At 40.9% G+C, this 26,154-nt stretch overlaps 1 protein-coding gene across 7 annotated transcripts in view; it reads right to left on the reverse strand.

Moving 5' to 3' along the window:
* Window positions 1-203: 203 nt before the first annotated feature.
* The window catches only part of LOC309349473 (uncharacterized protein), a gene marked incomplete at its 5' end in the record, with an annotated part of 127,174 nt that continues 101,223 nt past the window's right edge, over window positions 204-26,154 (reverse strand). For 6 of the 7 annotated variants that reach the window (XR_014159924.1, XR_014159925.1, XR_014159926.1 and 3 more), the window contains 5 exons: window positions 204-609; window positions 1,676-1,802; window positions 4,654-5,384; window positions 7,905-8,036; window positions 23,100-23,219. Coding sequence is in view for 1 of the 7 variants with exons in the window: in XM_081875531.1 (XP_081731657.1) it covers window positions 23,101-23,219 (119 nt within the window). Of the gene's footprint in view, window positions 610-1,675; window positions 1,803-4,653; window positions 5,385-7,904; window positions 8,037-10,467; window positions 10,633-23,099; window positions 23,220-26,154 lie in introns of those variants that run through there. The other variant, XM_081875531.1, reaches the window with a different exon arrangement.

Raw genomic sequence — 26,154 nt, forward strand, 5'->3', positions numbered from 1 at the left:
ACTCACAATCAAATACCTCCCTTGTTCTCTTATAATGGCAGTGGCACCCACCTGAGAAGTGCTGGAACTGAGTTCCGGTTGAAAAGAAGCCCCTTTAAAAGACCAACTTCTTTTACTCAGGAAGGCCGGGCTGATTCAAGCACCTCTTATCCTACACATCAGGCTACTTTGAAAGAATGCTAGGGTGGAAAGAAAAAAAGCTTTCCATAAATATCCCCCTTTTCCCTGACTTATTCAGCCTAGCAGAAGCTGTTGTCCTCGACAGCATCATTCAGTTCTTTGTCACTGATCATCAAGACTAAAGTAAATCTTCCCAAGCTTGAGCATTTTGTTACATGCATATTATTCACCTGTCTGCATTATTAGGATTTTGGCATATTTTATCAACAAACAATGCCCCAATGTGGCGGACCAAGCAAACTATCCAAATAGCAGCACACACTGTGAAAACATAATGTGATTCCACCGTATGTCCCTCTGAATCGCTGTTCAATTTTGAAGTGGTGCTTCTGTCTAAAGTTGCCTTGATAATGGTGAAGAGTGAAAATGCAAGCTGCAGTATGTGGCCTGACACGGTGAAAGTAGGTGAAGGGGGAAGATGGGGTGGAGCTGTGAATATAAATGCGGAGAATTTCATATTTCAACCCCATCATGAATATTCCCATTTATTTTAGCCAGACTAATAGGAAAAGACAGGTAAATCTTAAAGGATTGAGAGCAAAAGCTCAGGAAGGATAAGCCAATGAAATTCAGAGGATTATGGAGGAACTGAAAGAGCTTATGCAAATGTGATTGCTCTAGAAAGACAAGCTGACAATCTCACAAGGCCATGTCCCCTTGCAAGAGCTGACAGTTTGGAAATACATACAATGTTTCCTAAAAATATTACAAATCATTCACAGAGTTGCTAACTTTCGATTTGAAAAGCAACAAAAGTGGAGCATCATGTAGATTGGGGACAGAGCCTGATCAGTTTGGGATTAAAGTGGGGGAAAGCATTTGGGGTGCATGTCTGGAGTTTATTGATTGCCTGCCAGAACGTGGCTTTGTCTGAAACAAATTATGCATAAGAACAATTGTTAGAGTCTGGAACTTAAACCTGATGGTAAATAGGGCTATATCCAACTAACACATCCTCTTTCTGCAAGGATTTCGACTTATGTAATGGGACTCCCCCACCCCAACCCTGCAACCCATTTTCCTGTGTGCCCTAAATTTGTTTTAGGGGTTTCCTCAAACCACCGGAACAGATTGGGGGAGGGTGTGGGACACACGCAGGGCCATTTTGAGAGGCTGCCCACCTGTCCAACACCTGATTTCACCAGGACATCTGGTCAAGTGTTTTTCTTTGCCTGCAGAATTTGAACTCAAACAACACAGACAAAGGAGAATATGTCACCTGATATCAGGGTAATATCACGTGATTGGTATGTGGACAGCCCCACCCACCCCTCAAAATAGCTTGTGGGGGCTGAGAAGGTCATGATCTGGTCTGCCCGCTGAATCCAGTTCCCCACCCCAGTATGAATAACTGCATCTTTTATATTAAATAAAGGTAGGTTCATTTCAGAGGTTGAGGGGTTGGTTTTCAGATTGTTGCATGCATATGTACATTGTACTTTATATATTGATGAGTTAGGAAAATCTGGAGGTGTAAGGTACTCTAATGGCATACCTGAAGGTGATCCTCTAGCTATGAAGAAAAATGTAGAATCCTGGAAGTTACAAAATGGCATAAATGTGCATATAAATTGGTTCTGAGTCAGTGATGAGAGAAGATGGTTTGTAGAGATGCCACCAAACTGCAGGGATTGAGAAATCATTATGCATAACATAGTTTCCAACCAAACTTAAAGCCATCCTAATATTTATTTTTTGCTGACACTGAAGAATCTGTGTATAGTTGACACTGATGACCGTTAGCAGTTGAGTGTGGCATTATGGGAAATGGTGCCTAGCAGAAGAAAGCTGATAAAAGAATTATGGGTTCCAGAGAAAGGCAATAATTTTTGCCTTCAACTCGTCTACAGGCGTGGACTTTGGATGATACGATTGTCTCTATGAATTTCTAACAATTAATATTCCACATCCCATAGCATGTTTCTTTCTGAGAAATATTATGGTCCTGAATGCCCAAAGCTTCTCACATATCAAAATGCTTTGAGCATTTTGTCAGTTGCCAAGCAGTCAGGAATTACTCCCTCTAGCTCTGCTGACACCTGTCTGTTATAATATATATCTTGCTGCACCATTGCCTGTTTTTTTATTACTATTATTTTACATCTAGGCTTCTCCTAGACTATAAGATCTGGACTAGATGTGATGTCAGTTGCATGAATGCAATCAACCAACATGTTTGTGATGTGAATAGCAGGCCTACAAAAACCTGAGCAGCCTCGGGCCTATGTGGAATGGGAAAAGATAAGTTTAAGTCTCTCTTTCTGCTACAAAAATGCCTTCTTAGCCACTGCTACTTATGTTTTGAAAGATGCCTCTATGAGCTGCTGTTGCCTTTATACTTTATAATATGTTCACATCCACACCATTCATTTAAAGGACATGGCTGCCCACGGCCCACAAGAATCCTGAGAACTGCAGTTTACCTTCACAAAGTTAAGATTCGCAGCACAACAAACAACAGTGCCCAGGCAGTGGCAGAGCTTCATGCTCTGGCACCAGGGGGCGAGAGGAGGTGGGGGCGGGGCTGGCGCATGTCCTGGGGGCATGGCGTGGTGCCCGCAGGGGCATGGCGCCCAGCGTGGGCGGAGGGACAGCTGTGATGGCACCCTACTGGGATCGCGCTCCGAGGGGCGGTGCACTTCCCCCGCACTCCTTTTCCTCCTCCGGTGTGCCCTGGATGCTTTGGGTAAAACAAAGTGCTTTAAATGTATGGGGTAGATATGACCTACCCTGGGCAAGGCAAAGCGGGAAAATGCCTAGTCTGAATAGGTAAGGTAGAACCCTCTGCTATCCAGGGAACACCCCAGTTGTAGCATACCTTCCAAGTGTCCCTATTTTCCAGGGACAGTCCGAGAATTACAAAGGCCATCCTGGCTTCTGAATTGATTCTGGAATGTCCCTATTTCCCCTCCCATCACCACTGCCACCAAGCTTGGGGAGGAGTATGAGCCGGTGCTTGTCCTGAGTGCCAACAATGGTAGCTGCTGTGGCTGCAAGGAAGCATTCTGTTGCCTCTCCATGGCCGCCGCTGCCTGTCTCCTCCCTTGGCAACTTGTAGTGGCTGCTGGAAGGCAAGCAAGGAGGAGAGGCTGCCACCCAGCCCCACATGATGTACTGGCTTGGGGGGGGGGGAGGCAGAGGGCACGGCAGCCCTGGGCAGGAAAGAAGGGGGAGTGGAGCAGAGGGCAGGGAGTCTTTTAAAAAATGCTTTGTGCATCTATGTCTAATCTTGCCTCTTTCTAAATTTTATTTATTGGTGCATGCTTTTCTTTTGTAAATCTAACTAAGAATAAACTAAAACAAAATTCAGATTAAGGCATTTTTCTCAGGACAGTAGAGGGTGTGTGTGCTGTGTCCTATTGGTGCAAGTGGTGGTGGCACTCATCCTTCTTCTAATAGAAAATGCTCTACAGATGGCAGGGGGGGAGAGACACAAAAAATGGGGTGTGAAGGAAGGTCTGGGAGTGTGAGAAATGTCCCTATTTTCATCTGAGTAATGTTGGAGTGTATGTCTGTAGCCCTGGTTGTTCACCATACGTGGCAGAAGTACAAAGATCTATTGGTTCCTGAAGAGAATGGCAAATAGAGAACGTTTCTGTAGTTGCGACGGTTCCAATTTTCTTTAAAATGAGTCCTGCCCATTTGCTTTATGTTTGAGCCTAGGATTACAATGACACATCTTTCTGCCAATTATCCATGACCCATGGAATATTCCTCCTTTATCCATTGATCTTTCAAGATTGTTTTCCGTGTAGATAGACATTAGCGGACTTTTTAAACTTCAGCAATAACGTGCCATAACATTTCCTAGCAGTTCTGTCCTAGTAATTCTCTGAAAATCTAAGGACAATGTATGTTAATTGAACTGTAATGCTACGATCGAGTGATGTACTGCTAATGGTATGTGTACCTGTAAGTTAGATATAATTGCTTTAATTGTTCCTTTTATTGAATGTACAAACACCTCTAATGCAATTCTACCTTCAGAGCCAATAGAGTGAATAGTTAAGCGATTTAATATATGTTGTCCCCCTACAGTTCAATGCTGGGGAAATTAATTTAATTTTGTGCAGTCTTCAAGCAAGTGTTGGACTAAATGCAATTAGTTTACTGAGACATGAACAAACCAAGGACAGGATTTAATTATATTTGTAGAAACATAATCTAAAGCATTAGGCTGTGTTTCTTTTACTATCTAATGGTCCTTGATTTAATCTTTACAGGTAAATAACCCAGATTTTTTTTTAGTAATTACAAGACAATGGACAGACTAATCCAAGACACAGGCAGATGGTGCTGACAAGGATCAATACACAGCACTTTTAAACAGGCATCAACATACACAAGAAAATGAAACAGAAACGTAAAAGAGATGGTTCCATGGGATGCAGGGACTTGATGAATAGACTTTCTTATTTCAGTTATATGTACACTTCCCTAAGAGTAAGACACATTCAACACAGTGGAACTTACTACTCTATACCACTGAGCCTCTTGGGCTTGTCGATCAGAAGATTGGCGGTTTGAATCCCCACAATGGGGTAAGCTCCCGTTGCTCTCTCCCAGCTCCTGCAACCTAGCAGTTCGAAAGCACACCAGTGCAAGTAGATAAATAGGTACTGCTGCGGCAGGAAGGTAAACAGTGTTTCCGTGTGCTCTGATTTCCGTCACAGTGTTCTGTTGCACCAGAAGCAGTTTAGTCATGCTGGCCACATGACCTGGAAAGCTGTCTGTGGACAAACGGCGGCTCCCTTGGCCTGAAAGCAAGATGAGAGTCGCAACCCCATGGTCACCTTTGACTGGACTTAACCATCCAGGGATCCTTTACCTACTACTGAGTAAACATGCAGATTGTGCAGTTATGAAGTGCAAAATTACTCAAGGCTCCTAATACTCCAGGGTATATTCTTGCTTGCCCCACCACAAATCACGATAATTGCATACTATTGTTTATTTTATTTTACTGTCCTGTATTACCTCCATTATGGAACTCAAAGTGGCATATATGTGATTCCCAGGTTGCCTCTTATTCAGAAAATAACCAGATCTAGACCTAGGATAGGAAGGTTGCTGTATCCTGTGGCTCCAGATCATGTTCTTTTTAGACCTAGGCTGGCAAGCTGCTTCTTCCCCTGTGTTGTGAGATGATATGGATGTTTTATATTCTGTTCTCTGAAATCTCTTTGAACCCGCTTGGTTATTAACTGTGAAAAATCACATAAAGTATTTATTCAAGGCATGTTTCCGTATCATCATGAGAACACACTCATGAGCCTGACACTGCTAGTTAAATTAAATAGGTGTTAAAGCTTTTTTAAAACGATAGATGGAAAGCAGAAACTATAAAATGCAAACATTCACTTGTAAGATCTTCTAACAACATTGAAAGTGTGGTGTTTTGCTTCAGTTTAAGATTAATTGATATGCCACCAGTTATGTGGCTACCAATTTCTACAGTTTTTTTCCCTTCTATTAATCACACCAGCTCTTATTTTTAAGTTCACAGGACTAAACCGGGAATAACGCCCTTCAAGGCAACTTAGTGCAAATGCAATCTGAACCAGTCATATATCCTCCTTTTCCCACAGAGAAATAAAACTCTTAAATTAACTTCATATTGAAGTTCAAGTTAATTGGTATTTGGAAAAGGTTATATCCCCAAGGAATTGACTTCATATTTTATTCCAACTGCCACTCTTCCTACTTTTGCCTCGTCTTTTCTCTAGAATATCCCAGAAAGCAATGGAAATTCAAGCGGGAACTCTTGCAGTGTTACAATAGCATTGATGTTTGTTCCAGCCAAAGAACCATGGGTCTGGATCAGACAATATTTACCCTGGGTCAATCTCAGGCATATATGATGGAGAGTGGCAGCATGTCTTGCGTTCCTTTATCCCACCCAGCACACTTTTCCTTCCTTTGGCATCCCAGTTGGAGGGATGATAGGCTCTGAATATCATTTGAATAGGGATTTCAAATAGGAAAAGTTTCATAGGTTTGTTTTGCATAGGTAATATCAGAGGAAAAATACAGAAATCAAGTAGTGATTGGGCCCGATGTGCTGATGCCCACAGAAGACAAGTTGAAAGTGACAATGTGCAATGTTCTGATGGAGCCTATCAGTGTTAAATCTAGTGTGCGTAGGTGCTATTTGAACGTTGCACCTTGTCAAATTCAGCTTGTCTTCCCGTATGGGACATTCCCAGGCCTACTTGATGTTCTACCACCGAGCCGTAAACCTTCCTCAAGTGGATATCCATACAATACACAACATTTGAAAGGTTTGTTGCCATACACATAGGAAATGATGCCAATTATTCATACGTGAGGAAAAACTCTGCCAGAGAATCCATGCAGTCCTGCCTTGACCAATGCATTTCCCCACCCCTGCACTATCCTGTTAAGTGACAATGACACTAGTATTGGGAGAGAAGCCCCATGACATCACCCTACACACTAGACACTCCTATCTCCATCACTGTCCTAAAACCTTCCAATCTCAAACAAGAAGTGTCTACACACACACACACACACACACACACACACCACTAAGCATTTTGTGTACGTTTGCAACCTCAAAACATTTTAGAAGCTGTTTCATCCTAACTTTTCATGTGTTGATCATTCGCTGGTTAGAATGAATTTCTTTTTTCTACTCGAGTTATGCTTTGCTAATTGCATTATATGGTTAGCTTTAATTTGTTACAATCATTAGTTTTCCTCATGTAAATTCTAATTAACATTATTTCTACATCACTACAATAAATTATTAAGGGAGATGGCTGTCCTGAAGGACACCACTTAGGCACTCCCTCACTCCCAGCTCAGTGACCTGAATGGAGATGTGGACAGCTTAGCCCCTGCATAGAGGGAATGAGATGAAAGTATAATGTGTTTGCCAGAGAACACAATATGCTTTCCTACTAGAGCATTTTATTTAGGAGAAAGTGAGGCATGTATTTCCGACACAAATGATTAAGAAAATGGAAGGGGAGGTCCTGAGATGCCACGTAATAGTCACCTCTTTATTAAAAACTTGGTGCTTCTATTGGCTGTGGAAGTTCATAAGTGACAATGACAGTACCAGTCTAGGACATTTTGCTATCTAAAGTGTATCCCAAGGGTATGTACCTCCACCTGGTAGCGCCAATGCTTGAAAAAGTCTGATGGCCCCTGCACACCGGTATTCTGTTGTGAGTGTCTTCTGCAACATGTTCTTGATACCATAATGACCCATTAGTGGTGGATTTATTCTGCTTTTGTTTGTTCTGTGATGTTGCCCCAATGTTATCACATTCCTGCTGTGTGGAGGGGCCATAGCACAACAGAAGAAGGAGAAAAACAAACTAGAACATTTGTGGTAGGAACAGTTAGGGATTCAAGAAGGAAGTTATGGTAGAAGAACTGGTATCAAATGCAGTGTGACCATCCTCAAACATTTGCAGGCACAAACAGTATCAAAAGCGGGATTGTGTGTAACCACCCTGATAATATTATGCACATATATAATTATGACTTTACAATAGAAATGATATCTGGAGGGATCCTTACTGCACTATTCAGACACTAATTCCTACCTTCATCAATTCTCCTCCACTGATGGTCCCACTTGAAGGAGGCTCCTTCAACCGGCTGCAAGGACAGATTCAAGGACAGACCATAGGCTAGGAACAGGTGGACAATTTTGTATGGAAGTGAAAATACATGATACCTATTGTACTTACACTTCACATTTTTCAGCAATCGTTTGCTTTTTTGCCATTTTCTCTGCATTTTTTCTCCTTGTTATTCTCCCCCTTTCTTTTCCTTCATGCATAATTAACAGTTCCTCTTCATCTTCCAGTCTTTCTCTTTTTCTTTTTTTTTTTACAAAATGTTATAAGAATGAGTAGTTAGTCATCACTTGTAATTAGAAACAGCAACAGACAGCAAAACTCAGTCATGTTTAATAAGGCTACAGTACTCTTCCAGTGTAGGGGGAAAGTGGTGTAGAAACATGACCTACTTTCTCTTTCACCATTTTTCAGGTGCACTTCTATTTACCAGCTACACAGATTAGTCCTGGCTAAATAATCACTCCCTATCTTCAGTTCCTGAAGATGATATTTTAAACAATCTTATCATGAAAGAACATTTTTATGCCCATAAATCACCAGGCAAACTACCTTAGCCTTTCTTTTTTAAAAAATGTATTTTAGTTTTTTGAAGAGCTTTTCTGGTGAAATAGATAAAGTCCTTCCACTGAACTTAAAACAGAGCAATCAGTTTCAAACTCAGTCCATGCATTACTCACACATATAGTACAGATCTGTGTTTAGCCCCACTTCCAAAATTATGCTCCTCCTCCTGCCCCAAAAGTTGAGACAATCATTTACACTATAATATCTGCAGTGGGACGTCTTCCCTATGCATGGAAGCTCCCTGTGCAATTTAGAACTCTGATCACCCAAGTTTGTTCCATGGATTCCATGGATTCTTTTCGACTTCCGAGGTATATCTGTACTTTATTCCCAACTTAAGAATGGAAAGCATAATGCTGGTGGACAACAAAAGAGGTTTAAAGACGCTCTCAAGGCAAATCTAGAAAACATGTAGTATAAAGACTGACAACTGGGAAACACTGGCTTGCAAGTGCTCCAATTGGAGAATAGCCTCTACCAAAGACATCATGGACTTGGAAGAAGCATGAACTCAGGGGCTGAAAAGGAGAAGCGAACTAAGAGGAAGGCACATTTGGCAAATCCTCACCATCATCAATTCCTGCCCAGAAACCTATATCCCCACTGGAAGGATGTAGAATTGGCCTCCACAGTCACTTACAGACACACATACGCATTCTTAAGACCATATTCATGGAAGACAATCTTACTCAGCCACAAGAGATTGCCAAAGAAGAAGATACTAAAGGAAAGTGTACATAAAAGTGCATATACTAGTAAGAAAGAATTAAAGATAAAAGAATAGCATACCCAAACACACTGTGATGGAAAATTGCTTTGCAAGAATGTGTTTATTAGGGAAAATTGCATACAAGCATGTGTATGCTAAGAAAATGTTCATGAGGACTTTAAAAAATATCACAAACTGATGTGAACATGTGGAAAACTGAATTTAAGATTGGAAAAATTGGGGGAGGAAATTGACAGTCACCCATTCCAATACTCACTCCCTGCTAGGTCAGAGTGTAAAAAGAAACCATAGAAAAGCAACTCTCAAGTGAGATGCAGAGGAAGCAAAAGAGAGAGGTGTGAGTTTTGGGACTCTGCAAGCTAAACTGTATCTTGGGGTGGTGGTTGCCTCTCTGGAAATATGATGAAAGCAGTGGCTCTGGCTGTCTGTTTAAACTGTGCCTCCACCTATGCTCAGCGAATGTGTGAAAAATAAATTCAAATATTATAAAATGCCACAAACTTCCTTCCACAAGCTTCCTTTCACATGCTAATGTCTCATAGCTCAAAAGAAGTGGGGTGGGTCCATTCAAAGCAGTTAGCTTTCAGCTTGTATGTTTTCCAATAAAGGCATCTGAAGGAACTGTCTGACCCTCAGCTGCAACAAAACACACTAATGAACAAGTGCCGGCCTTTCTATCGAACAGGGCAAAGCAGTCTGCCTCAGGCAACAGATTTTGCCTCAGGTGTCAAAATACTTTGGGCTCCCTGCAGCAAACAACCCATTAGTGGTTCACTGGACCTGCTGTGAACGCTGCAGTGGAGTCAATTCACTGGTCAAACAGGAGTCATTCGTCGCTTCCTCGCAATAAATAACTCTGCTGCAAAGCCATTTACATGAAGCAGAGATCAGTCAGTAGCGATTTAGCTGTGTGTGACATTAAGCAAGGCATTATCCAGCCTGTAAGCATGAGCCCTCAACCATAAAAGGAAAGGACAATAAGGACAATTTCCAGGTTCACTTCCAAAAGCAACAGGTATGACATCCTATTCACCCAGGGATGACAGAAGATGACTTGGCTGCAGCTGTGGCAGGCAGCAAAGATTCCAGCTGGGGATTAAATATGAAAATATGTATTCTTAAAAAATGGGTTGAAATTGTCACCTTATTTATTTTCCATGCTGCCCCAGATAATAGCAAGTCTTTTTAATTTAAAAGTGGCATGTTCACTGGGTAGGTGAAGTTAGAGGCTTGCATTCAACATTAGTCATACTAAGAACAGACCCATGTAAATTAATGCCCATGAATATCTCAGGTCAATTCATTACAGCAGGTCTACTCTGAGGAGAACTTGGTTGGGTACAATCAACAGTTTACATATCTCTGGCCCCTACTTACTTGTTCCATTTCAATTAGTGTCATAATCTCCTGTGAATACAGGTTAAAGAAGATTGCTTTTCACTGCAGTCGTGTCCTCCCAACACTGATTTTGCAGTATTGCTAATCTTCTAAGTTAATAAAGCAATGTACTCAGAGGAAATGAATGTAGATTTCCCCCCTTACCTAAAAAGGAAAGTGATATTTAATCATCTCATATATTCTGTCCAAAACCTTCTGAGATAAGTCACTAAGGCTACATACACGCCATACATTTAAAGCTCATCTAAAAGCATGTGACTTCCCCCAAGAATCCTGGGAACTGAGATTTGTTCAGGGTTCTGGAAGCTGTAGCACTGTGAGGGGTAAACTTGAGTTTTCGGGAATCTTTGGGGAAGCAATGTGCTTTAAAATTGCTTTAAATGTATGGTGTATACACAGCTCTTCATTCCCATTTTCTAAGGAAGTAATGCAAACAGGATTGAAGATCAGGAAAACAGTTCGTGTGGGTAACCCTAGGAGAACAATTAATAATCCTGGTTCTGGGACAAAAGGACATTTATTAAGCATTTCAATGCAGCTCATGACGCTTGTTAGTGAGGGGAATAGCGCATGGAACAGTGGAATACAGTAACTTTTATACAGTTTGCATGTGTATTTGAATTGGTTTCCAATGTTTTGTTTTGTTTTGTTTTGTCACTTGTGTGTTTGCCACCTTGGGCTCCTCTGGGAGAAAGAGCAGGATATACATTTTAAAACTCTTACTACTACTGCTTCTACTACTGAATACGCCACATACACAGAAAAGAGATGTAAGACATCATGTCCTCTAGCTCCACCCCCCACTGGCCCCACCTCCTGAAATTTATATATTCAGTGCAAAGTTTGAAATTGAGGAGGTAGGCTCCTCTTTCACATGCTGTGATGAATACATGCATGTCAGAAGATAGTACAGCATATGACCATAGCTGTCAACATTTCCCTTTTTTAAAGGGAAATTCCCTTATTCCAAATAGTATTCCTCGCAAGAAAAGGGGAAAGTTGACAGCTATGCATATGACAGTGGGGGCAGGGCCAACAGGCAAAGTCCCTCCCCCTGCCTCCATGAATTGAATGTATATGTAAAGGCAGCCATTTCAACTCTCCTAGTATCTCTCCGAAACATCAACAAAGATGTTTGTCATGCTAATTTCTTCTTTATCAATATGTGGCCTGATTCACACATGTGCACTTCCACATACACACACGTGCCTCTAGGCACCCAAATTGCTTCTGATTTCCAGGGCTAAAAGGCAGTTGCAGGTGCACCCTTGCATAGAAGCCTCATTGCATAGGAAACCATCTTTACAAGCTCAGGCCTAACATTGCATTCTCTGACTGGCAGTGGTGTTTCAGGGAACAAAGTCATCCAGATGTTTTTTTAACTAGATATGCCAGGGATTGAACCTGGGACTTTCAGCATACAAAGCATGCATGTCTATCGCTGAGCAATAGCTCTTCAAAATGATGCCTTTGGCTAGAGGGATAAGGGGGGGGGGACCCAACATCTAGAAGTATATTGGATGCTTGCACCAATATTTGTTTCCATTTATTGTGTGGCTGCTTCCTAATATTTATGCACTCTCCCATTCTGTGTGCTGATAGAGGTTCTGAAATAACTCCTGTGGTAATATTGGCATAGGTGAAAGGTCTAAGAAAAAAAATATCCACGGCAAACCAAAACCCAAACAAATCCCAGGCACACTAGACCATGGAAACAGAGTGACAGCTTGTGCTTTGCATCCTTCAGTCACTGAGCAGTGTAATTTTTGAAGTGTCATGCATTTCCATGGCAGACTGAACATTTTACTTCACAAGCTGGCAAAGATCTGCTCAAGAAGGCAGAATTTGACCTAGATATTTTCAAACTGACCCTGAACTGACGAGGCCTTGAATGAAGGAGATGTTTTTTCAGCAGCTGAATATGGAATGACTGATTGCAAGTGTGTGGAGTATTTATGATTAATCCTATTAAATGCTGGGCCACTGATGACAGTAGATTGCAAACATCTCCACTTTCCCAGGAATGAGCGTATGACAGCCTTTATATGCTTGTCATACTGGTAGATTGACTAACGGTTTCTGCAGTCCAACATACAGGTGATATTGCCATTCATACTGACATTAAAAGATTCTGTAGCATTTTTCTTGACGGAAAAATTGACCACATGTCATTGGGTTGTATCAGGGCCAGCCCAACACACACAAAATGGTGCCTCTCCACCAGCCAGGGAAGAAGATGTGAGTGAAGATCTACATCAGGAACAAAGAGGGGGGGTAGATTTAGCCTCCAAGGAGCACGCCACAGCTGTTGCTGCCACGACAGCCGCAGCAGTGGGTAATACATTCCTTGAAGGCCAGATCTGCTGCCCCTGTGGATCCTGCCACCAAAGGCAGTCCCGTCACCTTGCCTCATGGGTGGACTGGCTCTGGGTTGTGTCCAACATTACTCCTACTCCTACTCATGGTAGATCCACTGAAATTAATGAACATGACTAACTTAGGTTTATTCATTTCATGAATATACTCTGAGTAGAACTTCTGGCGCCACCCACAACTGGTGTGTGAGCTAGCCATCCCACTATAGTGTCTCCTTTTCCTCTCCTGTCTCTGGGGCAGCCTTTATTGAAAACCATTAAACTGCCATTTTGTTTACATTCTCAATAAAACTGTTTCTGATAAAAGCCCTGCTCTTGTGCCTGTTGCTCTCCCAAGTACAGAGCCCTGGTTATGGAGATCAATAACTTTTATGAAAGTTGATTTCTTTTTCAAATCTGCTGTTGCCAAAATTCATTTTGCTGGCTGCTTATTAGATTTCTTGAGGAAAGAAAGTTAATTCTGTCATTGTGAATTACTTATAATGCACATGAGAGATGCTTTAAATTTTATCTGCAGTTTTAACAGAAAATGTTATTTAACAGAATTCTTTAAAATCTCCTTGAATGTACATTGAGGACCTAAAACTTTTAAAGATCAATAATACTGAGCAGTTTGAAAATAATCTTATATGTCACTCTACTACTACCTAGTTGAGAGGCTTAACATGCATGAGGAGATCTTTGAATGGATGATACAAAAGTTGGGGGGGTCAATTTCTTGCTCGGTAATATTTTTTATGATCATAATCTGAACTACCTTCAGAAAGTATTGCAATATCCATCAGATTTATACACCAACACACTACTATGACATTTTATTGAGATTCAAGAGATAACAATGGAATCATATTCATGACATTTGAAATATATAAAACTCAGAAATGCATGCTAAGAGGGGGCACTTGCTATGTTACATATCCTAAAACCACCCAAATCTAGAGCAATGGAACCATGATGGAGGGAGAAGAAACATTAGTTTCATTAAGTCCATAAAGTGCTATGATACCACTTAAACAGTCCTGGCTTCCCCCAAAGAATTATGGGAGCTGTAGGTTGTTAAAGGTGCTGAGAGGCCCCTATCGCAGAGTTACATTTCTGAGAGTTCTCTGTGAAGAGAGATTGATGGTTAAACCACTCTGTAAATTGTAACTCTGGGAGGGGAATAGAGGTCTCCTAACAGCTCTCAGCGACCTTTAATAAACTACAGCTCCCAGAGGTATGTGGGTGAACCCTTGACTGCTTATAGAGGTTATTATAGTATTTTATATAGTGTGAATGTGGTCACTATATATCTTGTGTTGGGTTTAGGGAGAAAACAATACATGCCCAGGACTTCAAACACAACCTTACATTATTGCAATGTAACTAGACTGAGGCAAAAGTTACGCCCAGTAATCAGGAACTGGAAAGAACCAAATCAGGCCTGAAAGTGCTAATGCAGGTATAGACAAACTCAGCCCTCCAGATGTTTTGGGACTACAATGCCCATCATCCCTAGCTAACAGGACCAGTGATCAGGGATGATGAGAGTTGTAGTCCCAAAACATATGGAGAGCCGAGTTTGCCTATGCCTGCGCTAGTGTGACTCACTAGCATACACAACATTATCACTGTATGTGCATGTTTAGGAAGGGGAAAATAACTTTGATCAAGAATCTGCTGGTTTTAATATTAAATTACTTATTAAGTAACTTTTAACTGTCTTTCAAAAAGCACCCAGAGGCAGTTACAACTGAAACATTGTAAAATATTTTTTTCTCATTACAATTCGTATTTTATCATCGCCATCATTGTGCAGTCATGAACACAATGCTTACTATAAATTGGGAGCATAGGGTTCTGCCACAAAGCACTTACAATCATGAAATATATAAGTATCATTCATCCATTAGGGAGAGAAAAATCAAAAGGCCCTAATTAGAATCTTGATTAGGAACAACTAAAACGTCACAAAGCAATGAGCAAGATCTGGAGCTCTCTGGAAGCAGTGACAGCTCAGCACATCTTACTGCTTGAGGTTAAGTACAAATTGAGCCCCATTTTAGCCATAGAAGCTGAATAGACTCGTAGTTGATACTGATAGCATCTTCCAGTGCAACTGAGGGCAACACGGTAGATAAGGGCAAACACAGTCCTGTCTTCAAACCACATGCCACCACTCCTAGTATCTGTCATGACCTGGGAGTCCAACTCCCCTTCTTCAGGGATTTAGAGTAGGAGAGGGAATTGCCCCAGGGCCAGCAATCCCCCCTCCTGCTCTAAATAGAGATGGAAATGGAGATACATACTGAACCATAGGTAAAGGTAAAGGTACCCCTGACCATTAGGTCTAGTAGCGGACGACTCCTGGGTTGCGGTGTTTATCTTACTCTATAGGTCGAGGGAGCCGGCGTACAGCTTCTGGGTCATGTGGCCAGCATGACTAAGCTGCTTCTGGCGAACCAGAGCAGCGCATGGAAACGCTGTTTACCTTCCCGCCGGAATGGTACCTATTTATCTACTTGCACTTTTATGTGCTTTCAAACTGAACCATAAGAGTGGCATAAAAGGAGCACATTGCACCACTTCTTTTCCACCCTGAGGAGGTTTTGTTGTCCTTTTCTGAAGCCCTAGTGGTATCATAGACTATGTATACACTATACATTTAAAACACATATTTGAAACACATTATTTCACTCAAAGAATTCTGGGCACTGTAACATACCCCTCACAGTTATAATTTCCAGCAACCCTGAATAAACTGCAGTGCTGAGAATTCTGAGAGGAAGAAAGTGCTTTGAATATGCTTTAAAGGTATAGTACTTATGCAGTCACAGCCTCCCTTGTTCTGTCAAAGTCAACAGCTGCTAAAGCTGGCTGGGCCCCTTTGCATGAAGAGGTTCCTGTCACCCAAGGCAGAGCTACCTACAAAGATTGAACTGTAATTCCTATTCAAAGAGCAACAATTGAGCTCTCCTCCTGTGCTGTTTCTAGCCTAAAGTCCTCCAGGATACAATTAAAAACCAGCAATAAAATCATAACCATCAGAATAAAAGCCAGCAAGACGAGACCAAAGGCTGAAAAAAAGTATGGTTAATCTAAGAATTGGGCTCTGAAAATTTGGAAGAGCAAATACATCTTAACGGTGTGGCAGAAACAAAATAAAAAAAATCCTTCCAGTAGTAGAAATTTTTTATTTTGTTTCGACTACGGCAGTCCAACACGGCTACCTACCTGTGTGACAGAAGTCCATCAGTGTCATGGCAAGCTTGGGAACAAATATTTCAATTTTTGCAGACACATTGAACAAGTTTTTTTTTAGTCAAAATCTCTAAATTCCTTTGGAGCTCCTCATTTTGGTTCAGGGTGCTTTGGAGAGTTCCTGTTTTGGGTTGGACAAGCCCCAAATCTGTCTGAAGCAGCCTGCTTCAGTTCAGGATTTGGACAAATCCACTGCATACCTCTAAAATATTGTTATGGATTTGGGGGGGGGGGGTTTGCTTTGCATGATATATTTGGGTCCCAACCAAACCTGAGATTTTGTAACCGTAAGATGGGAATTTGAAGTAAAAATGACTGCTGAACTGGTCAAACCAATCTCCCTATTAAGGTAATGGGCCTGGCCAAGTCTGTTTGGCATCAATTTACATGTCTAAAGAGTTGGTCAAGTGCAGATGCATTGAGACAAAGATACCTGGCTGGTGATGCTCTTTCATGAGAGGGATAAGAAGTCTCCCTCTCCCATCAACTAGCTGGAGACCACATCTTCTTGTAGGTAAGCGAACAGACCAGGAGCTGTCCTTTTTCTAAACTGAAGTTGTGAGCTAAAAAGACCCAATACTCTGTGCTAAAACCAAAGCTATGACCTTGCAGAGGGGCTTGAGGAAGCAAGATCTGTTGCAGCGTTAGTGCTGTGAACCTTCCACCTTATGATCAGGGTACAAATAAAATCATATATCCTAAGGATACTACAGTCTTCAGTCTTCCTTATTCAAAGAAACTGAACTCTGTGTATGTTCTGGAGCCCTTGTAGTCTCTTGTAGCTCAGAGACGGGGGTGGTGGTGTTGAACTACCATGTAGAATAACATAGAGACAGGCAGTATTCCAAATGCCTTCTCCACGTTAGCTTAGGCCAGATGGCTGGTTAGCATTTTCATGATAAAAGTTATGTTGCTCATGAATGTTCTAGGAAGAGGAGATCTTATCCTCACTTTTTCAACCTGCATCTAAGTCATTATGGCACTCAATAAAACACCATCACCCTGGTTCTCTTTACTAACAAGAGATGTGATAATGATTAATCTGGAATGAATAGATTTCATCAGACTTCTAAGAATCTGTTTACAAAGGCATGAGTGTGCTTAAATGCTGATGGTAACTATCAGTTGAAATCTATATAGCAAACATGTAAATAATTTGATATTCTCTTTTCCATGCACAGCAGAAGCTGCATTAAGGCTACAAGGCTATGCACACTGACTAGACTGTAAACTCCTTGAAACACAGTGGGACTTACTTCTGAGTAAGCATGCATATGATTGCATTGTAAGAGGCTGTTGTGGTATTAATGAATCCAGAAGACAAAACAATCTCAGATTACACACATTTAAAAAGTGCTCTCAAGGGAGCAGGAAGGGGAGGGGATTATTCTGCTAATGTGGCCATTCACTGCACACTAATGATTTACCACATTGATGCAACTACCATGCATTAATCTAAAACAACCCACGGAGGCTTCAATTGTGTAAGGGAACTGGGTATGTGAAGCAACTGCTAAGCACATTCAGCTATATGCACTTAGAATCGTCACTGCAACTGGGGACCTTGCTTCATAAGGGTTCCCAATCATGAGGTTTCTAAGCATGCTCAGACCTCTTTAGACCTTTTCACATTCAGGAGTGGAAGAGGAAAACCTGGCTTGGAGGCAGGATTGTTGAATGAGTACCTGCATCCACCCCACATTCCGCCTCCGCTGCCCCTTTCTTTTGAGTGCATGAAGAGGCCTTTAGTGGCTACTTCGGGGTGCAGTGGAAACTCAACAATCCCTATTTATAACAAATGTTGCTTTTTTAAACAGACTTTAAAATCTCATCTAGAGGTTAATCAGCAACCAGTAAGAAACATCTTAAAAACACTGCTTACCAATTATGCATGTCTAACAACAATGCATCACATCTAGCAGAAGAAGCCTATGGATGTTAGCTGTAAGAAGAATAGACTTCAAATCCATACACCTACATTTGTATCTCTCTTCAAAGGTCATGGAAATAATAGATGTGTAGCCAAACACTTGCAAAACGTTCTACTTAAAATTCAGCTGTTCTCCCATGTCTGTTGGTACACATTACATCTAACTGATGTACTTTACAACCATCAAAGGAACAGAATTCATAAAACATTTACTAATCAGCCATGCATTAGTTATATAGCAAAGGATTTTCTTCCCCCCCCCCCAAAAAAATATGGAAATTACATGAATTGGGACTAGATTCCTCTTATTTAAATATATTTTGATGTGAATGCACAAAGCATCAGCAGATAAAATACCTGTTAACACCCAGGGATACACATTGAAGTTTGACAGAATATTACCATATGAATGAACTGCAAAAAAGGTGTATATAAAAGAAATCCTTTGTATTTCTCTTAAGTAATATCTGACACTACATGAGTTTGGGATAATGCATTTACTGCTTTGGGATTGACAGGAGAAGAATCAAATAGATTTTTAATTTTTTTGTGCAAGTTACCGTACAGCTGCTTGCAGAAGTCCACTGACAACGTTCATCAACGTTCACCCAAGCTTACTGCACAGGAGCCAACAATTAATGTGTAATGACCTCGGCCATAATCCAGCTTGTTAATAAGACAAATTAGACTTGTCAGTGAATCGGGCCGCAGCTGAAACCACACTCTGAATACAATCTAAATATTCTGGCAGTGGAAAATGACTGGGGGGAAATATTTTGTTCCGACTGCATGATGCCTGCCTTAATGCAAGCCCCACAACAAAATTCTGAGCCTGATATTTACCAGGCATGAATTGGGGTGTTACTTGACCTTTCTCCTGAAATGTTGAGAAGAGCAGAGTTCAGAAAATTTGTAAATATTGCTCTGCAAGTACGATAAAATTAATTACAGCTGGGGATTCCCAATTAAGCTAATTGTTTTCATCCTGGGCAAACTGTCTATATTGGTGTACCTGCAGAGAATAAATTATTGCAGGATGAGTTGTAGAACATCTGCTTTCCGTGTAGAAGTTTGTAGGCTCAATTCCTGGCAGCTCTAGCCAGGGCTTGAAATGTGCCCTTGTCTGAAACACTGTGGAGTCACTGCCCATAGGTGCAAACAGTTCAGAACTGCCTCCTGATGTGGAGGCAGAACATAGTCACCAGGGTTAGTAGCCATGGATAGTTTTATTCGCCATGAATCTGTTTAATTCTCTTTTAAAGTCATCCAAGTTGGTGTCTATCATTACATCTTGTTGGAGAAAATTCCATAGTTTAACTATGCACCGGGTGAAGAAGTACTTTCTTTTGCCTCCAACATTCAGCTTCATTGTGTGGCTCTAGTATTTTGTGTGTGTGTGAGTGAGAGAGAGCTCTAATCACTTTCTCCACACCATGAATATCTTTTTACAACTCTCTCATGTCCTCTCTTATTCACATTTTCTCTAAAGGAAACTGATCGGGTATGGATCATGTCCTTGCCAGCAACAGAGCAGCCAATGCCAAAAACTGTTGGGCAGGGAGAGGGTGTATTGGTTATTTATGAATTGCCCATTCCTCAAACAGAGCTTAGGGCAACATAAAACACGCAATAAAGGATAAACAGCATAACTCAGCAGCTACAATCTATAAGAGTCAAGCTGCTTGAATCCTGTCTTACTGCTTTGATTTCCACAACTACTCTTTGAGGTAAATCATATAATAATACTTGAGCTGAGAGATGGCGACTGGCCCAAAGACAGCCAGTAAGTTCTGTAGTTTGGACTACAATTCTTCCCATTTCAAGTCTAGCACTCATAGAATCATAGAACTGCAGAGTTCAAAGGGATTGTGAGGGTCATGTAGTCTAACCCCCTGCAATGCAGGAAACTTAATTAAAGCATCCATAACAGATGGCCATCCAATCTCTGCTTAAAAACTTCCAATGAAGGAGAGTCCTCTCAAGGGAGTCTGTCCAACAGTCAAACAGCTCTTACTGGCAGAAAATTCTTCCTAATGTTTAGTAGGAGTCTACTTTCTTGTAAATTGAAGCCATTGGTTTGGATCATAGCCTCTGGAGCAGGAGAAAGCAAACTTGCTCCATCCTCTATGTGACAGCCCTTTAGATATTTGAGGATAGCTCTCATATCTTCTCATAATAGTCTCATAATCTGGTGAACCAGGTTCGCATCCTTGCTCCTCCACATGCAGCTGCTGGGTGACCTTGGGCCAGTCACACTTCTTTGAAGTCTCTCAGCCCCACTCACCTCACAGAGTGTTTGTTGTGGGGAAGTAAGGGAAAGGAGAATGTTAGCCGCTTTGAGACTCCTTCAGGTAGTGATAAAGCGGGATATCAAATCCAACTCTTCTCTTCTTCTCTTCTCAGGTTCCTCTTTACCAGGATAAAGATAACCAATTCTCTCAACTGTTCCCCATAAGGCTTGTTTTCCAGACCCTTTATCAGCTTAGTCACCCTCCTCTGCACACATTCAAGCTTGCAAATTTCCTTCTTAAATTGTGGTGCCCAGAACTGGACAAAGTACTCCAAAGCAGAATAGAGTGGTACTATGACTTCCCTTGGTTAGGACACTAGACTTCTGTTGATGCAGCCTACATTAGGCTGCTGCATCATACTGTTGACCCATGATAAGCTTGTGATCTACAAAGACCCCCTAGATCCTTTTCAAATATACTACTGGCAATCCAGATGTCCCTCATCTTATATTTGTGCAGCTGACTCTTCCTGTCTATGTGTAGAACCTTATGTTTGTTTCTATTAAGATTCATTTTGTTAGTTTTGACCCAGTTCTCCAACCTGTTAAGGTCATCTTGAATCCTGATTCTGTCTTCACTGGCACTGGCTACCCCTCCCAGTTTGGTGTTATATGCAAATACGCTCAGAATCCCCTCAGTACCTTCATCTAAGTTGTTTATAAATATGTTGATCAACAATGGTCCCAGGACAGAATCCTGAGGCACCTCACTTGTCACTTTTTTCCAGAATGATGAGGAACCATTAGTGAGCACCCTTTGAGTTCAGTCAGTCAACCAGCTACAAATCAACCCAACAGTTACCTTGTCTAGTCCACATTTTACAAACTTCTCTACAAGAATACCATGGAGAGCTTGTCAATAGCCTTACTGAAATCAAGATACCCTATGTCCTTGGCATTCCTCTGATCCACCAAGCTTGTAACTCCATCATAAAAAGATATAAGATTTGTCTAGCACAACTTGTTTTTGAGAAACCCATGGGATTCTGCCAGCCAAAGTCGCTGCTTCAGTCCACCTCATGTGCAGGCTGGCCATGTAAAGGGACTGCCATTTTGAACTTTCTTATCACTTGTTGGAAGCAAGACTTTTCTTGCTGCCAAATACTAATTGTTTCTGATTAACAGCTCCAATTAAAGCAAGAGTACCTAGAACTGCCTTAGCCCTTGAGAAATAGTTAAACAAACTATATTCATATATCACCAAAATCACCAGTCTGGAGTACAAAACACACAGCCCAGGTCCTAATGTGGTATTCCAAAGGGCCACCCATTTTCAACTCTCATCAGCCTGCTTACTAGAAAAGTCTGAACAAAGTTTCTTCTGAAAAATGTAGTGCCATCTTATTAAATAAATTGATTTTTATCTGCTATGGGACAACTCCTTCTAGGTGTCTCAACTAATTGCCAGAAATAATGAGAAAGTGTTGAAGAAAAGTAAATTATAGAAATGTAACTCCAATTATCTCATAAAGAAGACCGAGGACGTGATAAAAAGAGGGAATTAGTTACAGAAAACTTCTGGGAAGTTTTTATTTCAATTACTGTGTATGTCTCCTCCCATTCAAAGTCACCATATTACAGCAACAGCAATACATTCATTACATCCAATGAAGTACACCTTCATTAACTTGAACTGTATTTGCTTATTCCAATGAATTGTGCCCTCTAAATGAAGCTGACTCTATGGACTCTTGGGCCAGCTAATGAGTCTCCTTGTGCAAGAGCAATTAGCAGACAGCCTGTTAAGATGGCTGTCTTCTTTGCACTATTGGAACAATACAAAGCAGTCAATGCCAAAAGAAAGACAAATAGGCTCTGAATGGGTGGTTTATTCATGCATGCTTTGCTATATTATGATAAATAATTTTGCATCCTGTGCTTATGAGCAGAATCTCATGCACTCCTGAATGTCATATAATCAGGACTGTACTCAATGGACTGAATTATATTGCAGTGTTGCACATTGATGAGACTCAAATGTTTAAATGACATTTGCAAAATCAAGTGCTTTCAGCAAAATTGTTCCCCCACTATTTTGCTAATCGTTGCTGTCTAAGGAACTTTTGTACACGTTAAAATATATTTATTTATCACCCTTTCATTTCTAGAAAGGTCATGATAACTTTGCTGTTGAGATTTTTAAAGCCATGATAATAGATTTAAATGTGAAATGAAAACAAACTTCATCCAACAGAGCAAGTAGTCTGGCTTTTCTCAAACAACTGAAAATGACAGATAGTTTTTTTTAATCTTAACAGTGGACAGTGTTTTCAGAGAGTGCAGTCTTCACACTCAATAAATATATTTGATCCCAAATGTAGTAAAAACTAGTTGAAAAAAGGGCCAGACTAGATGTGAAGTGTCTTTGCTTAGAAACCATCACTGGAGGAAGGAGTATGATTCAGATCAGGTCTGTAGATTTGGGGCAGCATTTGTCAACCCAATTTAATTCTTCCCAGTCCCTGAAGTCCATATTTTATCTGTCTTTCCCCAGCTCCTGCCTCCATGGCTAGCAACTGCCTTGGCAGGAAATTAGCTAAATTACAGAAATGGAGGGTTAACTTCCCCACCCAGCAATGCAGCACCAACTGAAACGGAGAGGATGCTTGTTTGGTTTTAAACAAAGTAAAATATGTTGGGAGGTCCAGTGAGGGATATTTAATTTCTCTGTGTGTCCCACTAACATTGTGCAAAAGTTATGGAAGTGGTCACAAAACTGCACAAAAGCAGCAACCGCACCTTACTTTTAGATTAGGATTTTTCTGTAAGAACTTACGTTAAGCGACTGGCACTTGCTTTAGGTTTCCAAACTTTTCTGTTCTAGATGCACAGTTGTTCTTCCTCTTCAATGAGGCTCTGCTAACACATTTTGCCCAGCTGTAGATCAACAAAGTTGCTGAAAGTATTAAAACACAAGCCCATTGATTTAGCATTGCAGTAAAATCTATTGTAAAGCACAGGCCATCAGAATATCACATAATTCTATTGAACACCTTGCTTTCTTCAGCAAGTAGCATATTTTGAGTCCTGTCACATGGCATTTAACTTCCATTATTGATTTTAATCATGATCAGCATCTATAATTCCTTTCCTCCACCCAATAACATAGGCAGGGTCCAAAAGGTTCTTCCTATAAATGTCACAATGAAATACTATGAATGGGGCATCAAAGGTGAAGATGAGTCATGAGGTGGTACAGCAATAAAAAACATTTTGAAGTAAGTACATGATGTGCAAGTATAGATAAAGAGCTTCAGCTTATACAATCAAAATAGCAGGAAATGCTTCCAGAAAATGTATTATCTTACTGGATTTCTTTCTGCAAGGACTATCTCAGGAAACAGTAACCTAAATCCTGTCCTAGTTGAAATCCATTTATGTTTCTTTATTGTTTCCCCAGGATGGGTTTGGGGGCAGTGTCACATTTTCAGTCTAAAGGTCATCTCTAAATCTAAAAACACAAGTGTTTCATCAAATTTTAGCCTATCCTTAGCTTCTTTTCTGAGATTAGCTACAAAAGACTGAGTACAGCTATTGTGGATTTTTAATTTGGCTTTAAAGAATGTAATTGTCATATTCAGCCTAAAAAATTTTATTGGAGCTCTGTGAAATATTTCTAGTTTTCAGTGATGGGCTTTTAATGTATGCAGTCAGCATTAGAATTAATGAGTGCAAATCCAGCCCAAATTATTCATGATAACTAAAATACCCACTTTTAACCTTGACCTGTACTTCCACTTATACCTATGTACTTAGTAAAGACTAATTTTTTATTATTCTCACCCACAGAACATATACTTTCACTCTTTCCCTTAGTCAATGCTATTGTGTTGAATGGAAGTCCTCACACTGTTTGGACTCTCAAATTTGCGGGCTTCATAAAGTGTATCTACACAATGCCTTTGTAATTGAATAGCTTGGTCATATAGCACCTTCATTCTGAAGACTTAACACGAGTCAAAGAAATCAAGACCAATGAGCTGCATTAAAGGACAAATATTTTATTAAAGGAAAGGACAAATTTAATTGACTAGAACATGTTAAGGTTGTGTTGGCAGATGCAAAATGTATATGCAGCAGAATCAAGGAGATGAGCACATATGGATGAATAAATAATCTGCAGAGTCAGTTGGATGCCCCTTCCCACCACCTCCAATTATGAAATGCAAATACACTATGAGGAAAATGTTTAAAGTCAAATAGAACACCCTCATCTCACCAGAGATTTTACCTGGTCAACAGCATACACAGAAGTCAGCAACCTACAGGAATTATCTGTAAACAGAAATATATAAACCTATATAAATCTATAAATAAGTATAGTAGCAGGATCATCAATGTGGCATCATCATATAGACATATACCTGCTTTCTATGTATGAGTTTCAGAAGATTCAGAATCTCGCAGGACTTTGAATGACGTTTGCTAAAATCATTGCTACCATTAGCTATGGGCATTTGTGGAAGATGAAAAGCAATTGTACATATTTTTGTTCAGAAATAAGTCCCACTACGTTCAATAGAGCTTATTCACTGGTTTAAGTGTGCACAGGGCTGCAGCCTTCTTTGGCAGCAACACACTTCACTTGAATCCCATATTAGAAATATGTCACTGGAGGTTAAGATATTTTTGGGGCCATAATTTATTTTCCTTTTGTTTATCAAGCTTATTGCTTTTCTGAAAGTCACTGAAGCAATCTGCAGAGCACTACCATCTACATGAAATCAGGTCCATATTCCATCCTTCTCATGGAAGAATAACCCCAGACAGGGCTGGCTCAAGACATCTGGCATCTGACACAAACCACAAAATGGTGTCTGCGGCCCTACCAGGGAAGAAGGAGGGAGAAAATATCTACAGCAGAACAAGGGGGAAATAAAGAACTATGTTGGGAACAAGGGTGCGAGGAGACCAGGAACACCTCCTATTCGCCAAGAGGCTGCTGCAGAGGCAGCACTGGAGGGGGGCGCTGCTGAGGAGGGGACAGATCCAGCCTCTAAGGAGCTCACCAGGGCCATGGATGCAGGGCCACAGCAGCAGCAGCAGGCAGGCAGGCAGGCAGGCAATGCATTCCTTGAAGGTCGTATCTGTTGCCCCTGTGGATCTTGCTGCCTGAGGCGGTAACCTTACCTTGCCTCATGTGTGGGCTGGCACTGTCCCTAGAGAAGTACTACTTCCTGAAAAATATCCAAAGGTAACATCCTTGAGTTACAGGGAAAACCCATGAGCAGGAAACATGTCTCCCCCCATGTTGGTCTCTACAGCCACAGCAGGGGCTATAACTCTCCAATGGTTTGATTTCATCCCTGAATGCGCACCCTTCCCTCATATCATGAGACAGACAGATACCAACCGATGGTCTCAAATGTGACAGGATACTCATGCTCACATTAAATTTTTGCATTAATTGAACAGCCAGTTGAGTTTAAAGTAATAGCATGTTTGTGTGAAACAACTCTCACAGAGATTATAAATCAAGAGATATCAATAGAGGCATGCTTTTCAAGTCAGCCTAATAAATCAACAGCTCATCTGATTTGATCCTCATTTTATAAGAAAGAAGGTGACATAAAGGAAACAGATTGCCTACAATTCTCATAAGGACTGGAGATGGAAAACATGAAATATTCTCACTTCACATATTTAGCCAATTTCGGGGGGGGGGGGGGAGCACAAAAACAGGATTTCTGTACCATGCATACTATTCCTGTTATTGTTGTTGGTATATGGAATTTGGTCGTTCAAAAGCAAAGTTATACCATACACATTTTCCCCATTTGAAACGGCAACTGCAGGCAGTTTGTGTCAATTGGCCCTCATTTGGTTGCGAC

Source organism: Podarcis erhardii, assembly GCF_964252035.2.
Source record: "Podarcis erhardii genome assembly, chromosome: 9".
NCBI lineage: Eukaryota > Metazoa > Chordata > Lepidosauria > Squamata > Lacertidae > Podarcis > Podarcis erhardii.